The 13,502-nt window shown below is 32.1% G+C and overlaps 1 protein-coding gene across 1 annotated transcript; it reads right to left on the bottom strand.

Moving 5' to 3' along the window:
- Positions 1 to 5,179: 5,179 nt before the first annotated feature.
- On the bottom strand, positions 5,180 to 8,608 carry LOC132056919 (probably inactive leucine-rich repeat receptor-like protein kinase IMK2). The gene is made up of 2 exons (XM_059449328.1): positions 6,376 to 8,608; positions 5,180 to 6,081 (listed from the first exon to the last, which is right to left on the bottom strand). Exons 1-2 carry the CDS (start codon positions 8,360 to 8,362, stop codon positions 5,456 to 5,458), a joined length of 2,613 nt encoding a protein of 870 aa, XP_059305311.1. The 5' UTR covers positions 8,363 to 8,608; the 3' UTR covers positions 5,180 to 5,455.
- Positions 8,609 to 13,502: the final 4,894 nt, after the last annotated feature.

The following is a 13,502-nucleotide window of genomic DNA, read 5'->3' as shown; positions in this document are numbered from 1 at the left end:
CCACAAGTTTCAAAAGTCTTCACTCTTTCTTAAATGTCGTGTCCAGTCGAATGGGTTCACATAAATTGAAATGGAGAGAGTAGTTTTTATTAAAATTTTGGAACTTTTTTGTTTTAATAAAAACCTTTTTTTTAAAATATATTCTCAAAAATTGGATATTTTAGTTAAAAATCTGGAAAACGATTTTTTTTTTAAATCTGGAAAAATGTAAAGTATTTTAAAAAAAAAAACAAAAAATGTTCTAATTTTTATTTTTTCAAAATTTGGATTAATTTTAAAAAATCTGAAAAATTGATTTTTTTTAAAAAAAAAACTCATTTTCCAAATTTTTTAATAAAAAAACCCAATTTTCCAGAATTTTTTTTTAAGAAGCGGGTTTTATAAAATCAAAAAAAATTTAAATTTTTAATAAAAGCCATTTTTAACAGATTTGTTTTTAGAAAAATCAATTTTCCAGATTGTTTTTTAAAAAAAATTGCCACGTAGGCACCACAGAGAATAAGTGAAATGTCATGTGGCGTCCATGTCACCCAATTCAATGACTAGACTTGTTTATGTAAAAATATGTTAGAAATGAGGAGTATTTTTGAAACTTTGCTAACGGTAGGGGTATATTTGGCCCCAACTTGTAACGGGAGGGGTATATTTGACTACTTTGCCTAACGGAGGACAAAGTTAGCTAATAAACTAAAGTAGAAGGGTATATTTGACCCTTTTCCCCTTTTTATATTTAGTAAGTTTTTCAATTCCAACATTCAATATGATAAATTTAACATCACAAGATTTAAATTTATTTTTTATTTCTTCAACTCCACTTTCGGTCAAACTAAGACACTTAAATTGTGATGGAAGTAACAATAATTTAATCTTAGAGTGTTTTAATTTTATCCTTAGTAAAATAATCTATAATTACACAAATATATATGACTTTTTTTTAGACTAAAAAAAAAAAAAAAACTTATTTACCTTCGTTCTGAGACACGTGGCCGAAGAGGAGACCATGGATGTCGCTAGAGGAAGAAAAGAGACAGTACAGGAAAGAGGTGAGAGTAGTGCCTGAGATTTGAATATTGTGTATAGGCAGATCATCCATGATTTAGGTCAAGAAAGTGAATTGATGTGGTGACTAAATTCAATTTGAAATGGAAAATACTTTTTATTCAATATGGGTAATCTATAGATTTGTATGTGGATCTTGTTGTTTTGTCGTCTTTCCTCGTTTAAGTATCGTTACAATTTTAATGGAGTTTTTTTTTTTTTCACTTCAGATCAATATGTGTTATAATGTACTTGTGTTGGTAAAAAGGGTATTTACTTCATTTTAATTTATGTGATTTTTTTTTAATAAATTCTAAAAAGAATAATATCTTTCTATATTTAGTGTTCTCTTCATTTTAGTTGATGTGACATTTTTTTCTTTTTATTGTGTCCCAAGAAGAATAATAACTTTTTATATTTAATAGTAATTTAACTTTAAATTTCTCATTTTGCCCTTAATGAGATTATTTATAATCACACAAATACAGTCAAACCTCTCCATAATGACAGCGTTTGTTCGAAAATTTCATGGTTGTTATAGTGAGGTGTTGCTATGTATGTATACTGGCATTTGATGTTTAGATTTTATTTAGATGTTATAAACAAAAGTACGAAAAAAACTTTTTTTTTTTTTTTACTTTTTATGTTAGTATAAACGAAACCAAAAATACTTGCTAATTTTAAAATCCCAATTGATTTTCATATTTCATTAATTAAAAATTGAAAAGACTAATAAATTACTAAGAAATCCATAACTAGTTATACCATACCGATAAAGAATTAAAATCTAAGGAACATATGCATTTAAATTTTCAAGTTTGATGTAAGAATTCTAAAATTGTAGATTGTTTCATAATTTCCCTCTAAAGTAATAATATGACGTTTTGAATCGACGAAGATTTTTGTTTCAAACTTTCAGGAAAAGGGAATTCAATAGCTTTCCCTTAAAGGCTGTCTAAGAGCTTAATAATATAATTGAAGATTTTTAGATATTCGTACTTAAAATTTACTATGAACATGACATTAATGATGATTATCATAAATATTTTAATATTTTATTTTATAGATAACATATTTCTTACAAAATATTATTACACAATATTTGACTGTGGCTGTTATAGAGAGGTAATTTATCGCTATAATGAATGTCATTGCTGTTATAGACAGAATGTTATTATAGAGAAGTAAAATATAACATAAAAAATCGGTTCCGGAGAAAATCAGGCCGTTATAGCGAAATGTTATTATAACGAATGACAATTACAGAGAGATTTGACCGTAATTATAGCTTATTTCAGACACAAATTTCTAAAGTCTTCTTTTATTTATATATTTACTGTATAAACACTTTCATATAATTGAGACAGAAGGAGTAATAATTCAACTTTAAAATATCTATTTTATCCTTAATGAAATGATGTATAGTCACACAATTATCTGTGACTTATTTTAGACCACAAATTCTTTTTAACCTCCGTATCCAGCTAAAACTATCACATAAATTAAAATAGCGGAAGTAGTACTTTTTAAAAAAATTTATATAACATGTTTTGGTAAAAATAATGAAACGTTTTATATTTAAAATTTTAAAAACTTTTTATTTAATCAAATATTTTATCATTGTAAAAATACAAAAAAGTTTACTTTGTATCTAACACATGAAATATAAGTTGTGTGATCTTTTATTGTTTCATAAATTGATGGTCCAAAAGTATAATATTTTGAATCTGTTAATTTTTAAAACAGAAAAAGATTTTATATAATTTATATATTTATGTGAGAGACAAAAACAAAATTTAACAACTTGGGTGCTCATTCGAAAGTTGTGAATTGCGTTAAACAATAGAACACGAGTATGTAGAGTATATAGTAGAGGACTAGAGGGGATGAGAACAGTTCCACTGATTGGTAATTTCGTACTATAGTAATTGGTTGAAAGGAGTAGTTATTTTTTGTGTCCATTTATAAGTTTGTATTGTAATCTCATTCTAATTTATGAGATATAGTTTGACTAGATATGAAATTTAAGAAAAAAATGAATTTTTTTTAAACTTGTGGTCTAAAACGAGTCATAAATATTTGTGTGGCTGTAAATCATTTCATTAAAGATAAAAAGAAAAGTTTAAAGTTAAATTATTTCTAAATAAAACACATAAATTGGATAGAGGGACTAATTACTTATTAGTACTTCACGCGTAAATTATGTACATGACACTATTCTTATATTCTTTCTTTTAATATAGCTTTTTCAAACATTTTATGTTTTTAGTTTTAAGATATTATTGTATACTGCATTTATGTAGTTTTTAGATAAATAAATTTCAGTTTGAAAATTTGATCAATGCTTGAAATTCATATAAAATTAGATATTTTGGTAAATATGCGAAATCCCAGATTCATTTCGACAAAAGAATTTTTTTTTCCTCAATTAATCTTCCTAAGAATTATGCTTATTCGTTGGTGATATTGTTTACCCTTAAATTCTTGACTTAGAGTAACAATTAAATTTTTTTAATGGTTCAAGACAGTAGACACACAAATCAAAGTTACCAAGCAATAATTTGTTATTGCTAATTTGCTAGATAATAACTATAGAATATGATCAAAGAGATTAATAGATGATATGAATAAAGTACTTAAGAGATTCTTATTCGAGTGTTTCGGTGTAGTTGTCTGGCAACTCTCTTCGTGAGCTTAAGAGCCTTAGAGCTTGAGAACAACAATGGAGTAATATAATAGCCGTAATGATGGAAAATTAGATGGGATACATAGGAGGAGAAGGAATGCTTTTATAACCTAACCCTAAATAACGTCTTCCTTGATTCTCACCCCCATGATGATCCTCTTGCACATCACAACAGTTAGGTGCGCAGCTTTGAAACTGTCGAAATAGATCCCAGATTCTTGGAACGGTGCTAGATGAGCTTACCCAGATCTAGCATTGTCGCGCTTCCCGTGTTATATCTCTGAACCTCGATGGGCCTATGCTAAGGTTTCGGATCCACAACGGATAAGATAGACCACCTCAGATATGTTTACGGGTCAAAGCTGGAGTTATCCCCACTAAGTCATGTATGTTTTGTCACCGTTCCATGCGTATCATATTTTGATTAGTGCACATGGTAAGATCGGGTTTTACCCCATTCAAATAATCCCCCACTTTCTGAGTTTTCATTGTATTATTATGCCTGGGAAATGGAAGAGTTTCTTTATTGTTTTACAAGGAAGTTGATACTCTCAAATTGCACCATTTAATCTGGCATAAAAGCGGTCGTCAATAAATATAAAAATCAACTAAGTTGGGGTCGAATCTCACAGAGAATACGATGAGAAATTAAACGTTATTCGTTGTGTAAATGACTTTACATAATAGTAACCAGATTTCGGATTTTGAGTTTTATGGGGGGCATTATCAGACCACCAAGGTAAACGGATGTATATTTTGGAAACAAATTTTCTATGGTAGTAATGAAAGATCAAAACATTGAAGATCATTTCTTGTGCTACGTTGGCAGATATCAGTAGAACTCTTGAAGATGGTTAAACCAAAAAAGAAAAAGTAAGCTCTTAAAGAGGGAACTGCTGCTAGTGAAACTAGACATGCTTTCGAGAGGCCAGCCAAATGTGCAAATTACTTTGATGTTTTCATACTATGCTAACACAAATATGGTCATTTATCAGAAGAATAATTGATTGCCAAATATCTCTGGAAGACCTCTCTGTTTTTCATAGTTACTACGTACTCCGATAATCTTGCTGTAAACTCAAATATTAATCGTTTCTAACATTTCTTTCATTAAAATTCCACGCTTTAGAAAAACAAGAAGTTAGTTTCGACAATTGCTTTTATACTTAAGACCTTCTTCATATGTATTTTCTTAAGGGGTGTGCTGCTTACCTTACTCTAAAAGACATATAATATGGACTGGAAGATAGTACCTAACAAAAGAAATGAATGGGCAGTAAATGTCGCAAAATCTCCAATAGTCTTTTCTCAACAGTTGTATTTTAGGTACTTTCTTCACGATCTTGACTGCAATTTTAACCTTATTGTATAAACTGGCCTCTAGCTTTAGATGAATTTGCGAAATCAATGATATGAATAGTCACATGTAACACGACAACAATCTGATATCTACCACTTATGAGAAAACAGATACCGCATTTATTTTATTAGTACATTACAATGAATAAAATGAATGAGTTGAACAAAATGTTTTTCTTCATCAGTAAAACCTATGCAGCAATCACAAGCTCGTATATATACACAGTTTACTAGTAGATCTTTAATAGGAAACAACAATCCCACTAATTGGAAGATAAAAAAATGAAAGAATAAACAAATAGAATAGATATCAAGTAAAAAAGCTCAAAATTTTCCACTCTTAAATCTTTTTCCATACTTCAGCAGATTTTTTTACTCTTCACTCTTTTCTTGAACTGCTGTGCCATCATCTCCAGAACTGGTGGCTGTTAACATCATCTCTGGTTTTATCTCCTCCAATTTCTGTAGTACTTGTGGAGCTTCGGGTCGAGCAGTTGGTGTAGGATCAACACAATGCAAAGCTAGTTTCAATGTATTAAGCAATTCATCACCAATATTAGGTGCATCCCTCATAAGTTCCACGTCAAACACTTCATTAGTCCACTCCTCTTTCACAATGGAAGCTACCCACTGTGGCAAATCAAGACCATCAGTTGCCTCGCTAGGTGACTTTCCGGTTAAGAGCTCCAAAATGATCACTCCAAGACTATAGACATCAGTCTTGGTGCTTGCATTCTTGATTTTGGAGAGCTCTGGTGCGCGGTAACCTAGCGTGCCTGCAGTGGCAATCACATTTGTGTTTCCAGCAGTAGTCATAAGCCTGGAGAGGCCCACATCTGCAATCTTTGGGTTGTTTTGCTCATCAAGAAGTATGTTGCTTGATGTAAGATTCCCATGTATTATGTTTTCTTTGGTATGCAGAAAGCAGATTCCTTTTGTTATACCGATAGCAATCCTCATCCTTGTAGGCCAGTCTATTGTTGTCTCAGGACCTCGAGCTGCATATATAGAAGAACACAAAGTATGTTGTTAGATTGTCAACATGATAAAAAATAAGGGATTTTTCATTTTTGGCCCGTCAGCCGGAATTGATTACGGGAAATATCCAAAATGTACAAAACCAATACACTGATTCTGTATGTTAGATGTACATTTTTGTATATTATATGTATATTCTATGTGTGTATATATATACACACAACCTATACATTGTTGGCTAATATTCTTTTGAGCGGTCCAAAAATGTAATTATTCCCAAAAAGAGTATATAAACAAAGAGTGAGTGTAGATACCATGGAGGAAGGATGAGAGACTTCCATTAGACATGTAATCATAGACAAGAAGCTTTTCTCCTTTAGGTCCCAAGTAATAGGCCCTAAGAGCCAATATATTCGGGTGTCGAATCTTTCCTAATTCAGCAACCTCAGCTTCGAACTCCTTCTGCCCCTTAGTGATCTTCTCGCGTAGCCTCTTCACAGCAACTTGATTATTATCCTCTAATGTCGCCTTATATGCTGTCCCATAAGTGCTCTTCCCCATGATCTCTGCAGTGGCACATAACAAATCGTCTGCTGCAAACACGAAAGGTCCATCGAAATGGACTAGCTTTCCACCAGCTTCACCTGATTCAGCTTCAGTTCCTGCTACTGCTGGAACTGCCTTTGCACCTCTCCCTGTGGTAGTAGCTAAGCCACTAGCTTTGCTACCGTTTTTTGCTTTGGATTTTGCCTTTTTCCTAATCAAGCAGCAAAGTAACAAGCAGCACAAAAGAAGTAGAACAACTAGAAGAGCTCCAGATGCAATGAGAATGATATCCTTAGTACTAAGTTTGCGATGACGAGGCTTGGTAGCCCCACTAATAGGAGAAGAAGGAAGAGTTTGAGGTGGGGGCGAAGCACAAGGAGTTGATGGACTATATCCACATAGCTCTAGGTTTCCAACAAAAGCACTTGAATTGAACTTTTTCGAAAGAAGAGATGGGACAATACCAGAAAGATTGTTATAAGACACGTCCAAAGAAGTCAGATTTTTCAATGAAACAAGAGAGTTTGGTATTTCACCAGTGAAGTTGTTTCCCGATAAATGAAGTGAGGTGAGCCTAGAAATATTTCCAATAGTGGATGGAATATGACCAGTGAACTTGTTGTTACTCAAATCCAGCACTGAAAGTTTTTTCAATCTATACATGGTATCAGGGATTTGGTTATCCAAGAGATTGTTCTTTAAGTCCAAAGTAACAAGAGCTGAAAGGTTGGAAAAACTAGCAGGAATAGTTCCGTTCATGGTATTATTAGATAAATCAAGAATAGTAAGCCTTGATAGACCACCTAATTCATCAGGAATAGTCCCATTAATTTGGTTATGACTAAGATTGATCTCCTCAAGCATACTTAACTTACCAATTGAAACTGGAATCTTCCCAGATAAAAGATTGTGATCAAGGGTAAGAAAGGTAAGTTGGTAATAAGACTTGTTTACAACCACATTACCACCCCAAGTATCAGGAATAGAGCCAGTAAGATTGTTATGTTCAAGTGCAAGAAAAGTAAGAGAAGGAGATTGAGTAAAACTTACTGGTATTGAACCTGAAAATGCATTGTAGCTCAAGTTGAGTCTGTATAACCTTGTGGAATTTGCAAGACTTGGAGGAATAATACCAGTGAGTTGATTGTTGCTAACATCAAGTGTTTGAAGCATTGGACTTCTTCCAATTGATGGTGGAATCAAACCCGACAGCCGGTTGTTAAAAAGATAAACACCTCTTAAATTTGGAAGCAAACTTAAAGAAGTTGGAACAGATCCAGCAATAACATTGTCATGCAGACTAAGTTTTCTAAGTGCTTGTAATTGACCAATTTTTTCAGATATTCTTCCACCTAATCCTTTATAAGGTAACTGTATAGCTATAACTTTACCATTAACACATTTAATTCCTATCCAACCACCAGCACAAGCTCCAAGTCCACTGAAATTCCAACTTTTCAAGATTCCTCTAAAATCAATTAGTTCATTTTTAATGGCTCTAAGAGCTTGAAAATCAGATTGAGTTACAATAATCCCATCAGAATGATACTTCTCAGCTGACATAATAGGGAAAATGGAAAACACAATCATAAAAAACAAGAACATATTATTATGCCAAGAAGAAAAAGAAAACTTCCATTTTTCCTTATTCTTGTCATGAGAAAAGCTAGAACCAGCTTTTATTAGTGGATAAAAATTCAAGAATCGAAAAGGGTAGTTGTAAAATCCACTCAATGAAGTATACCACCTATCCATAAACTTAAAACAGGCTTATAGAAGGAGAAATAAATGGATTATAGCTATAGTATTCTACAGCTTTTTGAAGATATGTTTTGAGAGAAGAGAAAGAAAACTAAATGAAGAGAAATGGGAAAGAAAGGGATAAATACTCGTGGGAGAAGAAAGAGAAGGGGCTACTGAAAGAAAGCATGTGAGGATGTGTAAGTAAAGATAGAGAAAATGGAGGGAATCTTTAAGAGGAGCAACGGTTAAGGTTGAGGACAAAGTGAGCAGAATAATAATACTATGGTTTTCAGAAAAATAATTATAAGGTCTCTTAACGGCTAGTTTTCTTGATAATTCATGTACACATGGTCTACATTATTTCTTTGTTAGGGACAATATCATTTTGGTCACTTATTAGTAAATTCTAATTTTGATTCTTGTGATATATGACTCAACATATTTAACCTTAAATTAATTAAAATATTTCTTTTTGAGTCCTTTTATATCGGAAATATGTTTTATTTAAATTATTTTTAGAAGTATATTATTCCTCAAATATGGAGTAATAATATAATTTTTTACATAACACGTGAATAATTAAACAACAGAAGGGTTAATAATCCTGGAAATTTGTTAATATTTATAAGCAAAAGGATCAGAAGTGCACATTTCAAGTAAAAATTAAATATACTTAGTGAGTTATTATAAAAATTAAAATTAGAATTTATATATAACTGAGGGACCAATATCGATATTAACCCTCTTTGTTAATTTTTTTGTTAGGGAGAGGTGAAAATAGTGTTGAGATGGTCCACATAGATTGGGAAACGAAAGGCCCCGTGTTTGACGCGGATGACCTCCAACGGCTATATCCATAGCGAAGGCAAAGGGGGAATAGTCAAAGTAATTGTTAGTAATACCATAGCTTCAATAAATAAACTATAGCTTACGTCACCTTCCTAATTGGAACGTTATAATTACTTTGACTTTGTCCTGAACCCTTTTCTTCATATATATATATATATATATATATATATATATATTTGGAACGTTATAATTACTTTGACTTTGTCCTGACCCCTTTTTCATATTATATATATATATATATATATATATATATATATATATATATATATATATATAATATGAAGAATTTGTGTTAGAATAAATTTGATTTACCATATTATAGCAAGTTGTTGTCTTATTTTAAAGTTATTAATTTCAATTATTAAAACAATTACTTGTAGTTAAATATGTTAGAATAAATTTGGTTTACCATATTATTAGCAAGTTGTTGTTTTAATATTAATTAATTTGAGTTATTAAAAAAATTACTTGTAGTTAAAATATAAAATATAGTTTAAGTGATTTGATAGTGTAAAAAAGTTTTATATGATATTATAAAAGTTAAAAATCTTTAAAAAGAATTCTTTTATCATGCAAAGGGTGAAAATTATTATCACCCCCAATTTGGCTTTAAAATTCAAATTTCCCCCTCAACTTTGAATCATAGTCATTCTCCCCCCTTTATCCTAATTGACTTTTTTAAATTCCTATTTTACCCTTACATTATCAACTTGTCTTTTTTACTTTTACTTCTTTAAAATCATGATTTTTTTCCCTCTTTAATCTATGTAAAAAAATTCCTATAAAAGAATAAATATTACTTTTGAGACGGAAAAAGAAAAGTGAGAAATACTCGTTGAGTATATAACTTAATGTCGTTCTATAATGAAATAAATGAGAAGAAAAAGAATTTCTTTTTATTAATAATAATCAAGACTTTGATATCTATTTATACAAGCAAAAATAACATGTAATAATAACTTTAGAAATATGTTTCAATGCAGGTAATACAAAATGATTGGGATAAGGCACTGTTACCCCCCCGAACTTTGGCCAAAGTTGCTACGAAACACCTTACCTTTGCAGGGGTCCTATTACCCCCCCCCCCCCCCCCCCTGAACTTCTTAAATGGAATAATTACCTCCCTAAGCGCTGTCGTAGCAAGGAGAGTGTATATCACTCTCTTTGGGAGAGTGAGAAGCATAAAAATCTAACACGTGTCATTTTTTAATTGGGTACTTCACATTTAATTAAAACTAATTAATTATCATTAAAGCTTAAATTTTTTTTCTTAACTGATTATTTTTCTATATATATAAAATAAAATAAAAAATCTAGTTTTCCAGATTTAGTTTAAAAAAAGGGGGTTTTCACATTTTTAAAATAATAATTAGTTTTTCCATTTTTTTATAAAAATTCAGTTTTTCACATTTTAACAAGGAAAAACACTTATCCCAATTTTTTTTTTAAATAATCCAGATTTTATTTGAAAAATAAAAGTGTCCTAAAAAATGAAATCATGAAAAACTAGATTTTTTAAGACATTTTAAAAAAATCTAGTTATCCATATTTTTTTTTAAAAATCCATTTTTTCCATATTTTTAAAAAATCCATGTTTTCAGATTGTTTTTTCTTTTTTAAAAAAAAAGGGTTTTTCAAAAATCAAATTTTCAGATGTTTTCTAAATATCCATTTTTCATTTTTTTAAAGAAAATTTAGTTTTTCAAATTTTAAAAAAAATTTCCACGTAAGCGAAAATAATTAAAAAAAGAAAATAAATAAGCATATATGTGGCAAGGAGAGTGTATGTCACTCTCCCATAAGAGAACAAATGTGCAGTTTCAAGGTGGATGCGGATTTCGAGTTGACCTTCTTGGAAGCCATCTTAGTGTTTTTGAAGTTCGACTATTAGAGAGAAGAGATGAGAGGTAAAGATGGTCCCCTTTGGCGTGCCAAATTTGTAACGACTAATCTTTCGTTCCTGAAAATAATAATCAAGACAAGAAAAATAGCGACAAAGAATAATATTTGATTTCAAGAATTTGTGCGCGGGGGGGGGGGGGGTTACAATCTTTATGAAATCTTAAATAAAAAGATGTAATCCTCTGATTCTTCTCCTCACGATACGGCCGTCAATCAAGGGCTTTGCTTGTTCTTGAATGGACAGATCACTTGTTGTTGATATTTCACTACGAATGCGGAGCTTAGCTTTAATCACAAACGTAGAGGTATGGAAACTTGCTGCTCACCACTTGGAGCGAAGACTTCTTAGTATGCGGAAGAACTTGCGGCTGAGAGCTTCTCTATGTATTTTTCTTCTTTTTTTGGCTTTGTGAAGACCCTATTTATAGTTGTAGGGGATGAGCTAGGGTTTGTATATGATTGGTTGAACCATGTCACTTGAACACTTGGCGACATTTGATTGGTTCTTCTATTGACTTGACATGTTGTGTCACTTATGCACGTGGCACGATTTTATTGGTCCTCGACTTGACTTGGCGTGCCACGTCACTTGATACGTGGTATGGACTTTGGGCTAATAGAGTGGACTCATCATGTGAAGTCCGACAAGATCGACTAGTCCAATTGAATTAGTCTTTCAATTAAATCCATACCAATTGGACTTAAGCAATTAATCCAATTATATTAGCCCATAATATTTGTTTGGACTAATATATCTTAAATTTGATATACTTCGAATTTCTTGTGAATTTACTTTTAATGAAATTTCGTCATCTACAAATGCCCCCTGCTTCAAGGCTTGTCGGAGTGTCCAAACTTTTGTAGACTAGGCTTGAAGTATTAACTTGATGCTTTAATTGCAATGTTATGCCACACCAAGTAAGAATATGTTGGACTTCGAATTAAATGTTCACTTGATGTCTCTTGTGAAAATTTTGGTAGATCATACTCATTAAATGGGGTTTGACTTTTCCTTGTATGCCAATGTGCTAACATCCCTTCTTAGTAATAATTTCCCGAATTGTACAGGTAGCTTACCCAATTTGTATGTGATAAGGAAGATCCCGTTACCTGTTGCATTCCTCTTCTCCTAAAGGAATTAGGATGCCCAATTTGTTTCGGACAATAATAATACCGTCCAATAGCCGGCTTTGGGGCATTATATATGGTTCTTTTCAATTGGCATCAACAATCAACACACTTAGAGTTTCGATCAAATCATATTACCAACATATACAACTCTCCTATACTTTCCATATTTGCATGGTATTTCCTTGTGATTAGGAGAAAATATGAACTTTCCATAAGTTTAAACTTTCCATGTATGAGCTTAAACTTTCCATAATTTGGCTCCAACTAGAACAAGGATTTCTCTTGTAGGACACCTATAAATACCTCGTCTTCTCATGGTTATTGAGCATCAATTTGTAGCACCCTCGATCTGGTTTGAACCCATCTCTATCAGGCAATTTTCTTTCAATATAAAAATTTTCGTCACTTTCTTCACAGCCCTACATGTCTGTGGTAGAAAATTCATATCTCGATGTAGGAACGTCGAAATCATGATCCGCTTGATGTTTCGGAAACTAGACTCGTAGAGCTACATCGTACGTGGAAACCGCGACCAAATTATTTCTATATTTGCTCAGATATTGATCGAGAATCAGACCTTGAATTCTGATTCGCTGGTTTATTAGTCTTGTGCGTCCTGACGAAAAATCTTATATCTTGACTTAGGAACATCGCAATCATGAACGGTTTGCGGCGTCGGAAAGAAGACTCATAGAGCTATGTCATATACGAAAACCACAATCAAATTTCTTCTATATTGGCTCAGGTATATTTTTTTTTAATCAGCCACAGAATCTGATTTTGCTTTCTTGGCTTTGGACATGCTCTACGAAACTTACTTGTCCCCTTTTTTTTTTAATTTCTTTTGCAGGTCTTTGGGCGCATCTGTACGGCTTTAACTTTGAACAAAGATTATGCACTTTCGTGACCGCGATACGCCACGTCCTCATCTAGAGATAGTTGTCACGACCCAACCCCGTAGGCCATGACTAGTGCCCGAGCTGGACACTCGTATACACTTGTTATCTATAGTCATACACTACTAGCATGAACGAGCTGATATAAGTATAAGGGCAAAACATGTGCAAGTAGAAGCTACCTATCTCCGAAGAGTTACTGACCTATAACGGTTAATATCGCGCAAAAAAGCGGGGGGTTTGTCATATATATATAGGGGAATGTCACTAATCAAAACACACGCCGAGGAGGCTACCTTCATACACGTTGCCATGATAACATATTTAGCTACGCAATGGCTGCTACTGCCACTACAAACGGGTACGCCCAAACA

Source organism: Lycium ferocissimum, chromosome 5, assembly GCF_029784015.1.
Source record: "Lycium ferocissimum isolate CSIRO_LF1 chromosome 5, AGI_CSIRO_Lferr_CH_V1, whole genome shotgun sequence".
Lineage (NCBI taxonomy): Eukaryota > Viridiplantae > Streptophyta > Magnoliopsida > Solanales > Solanaceae > Lycium > Lycium ferocissimum.
The sequence above is the reverse complement of the archived record's forward strand: the minus strand, read 5'-3'. Positions and strand labels throughout refer to the sequence as shown.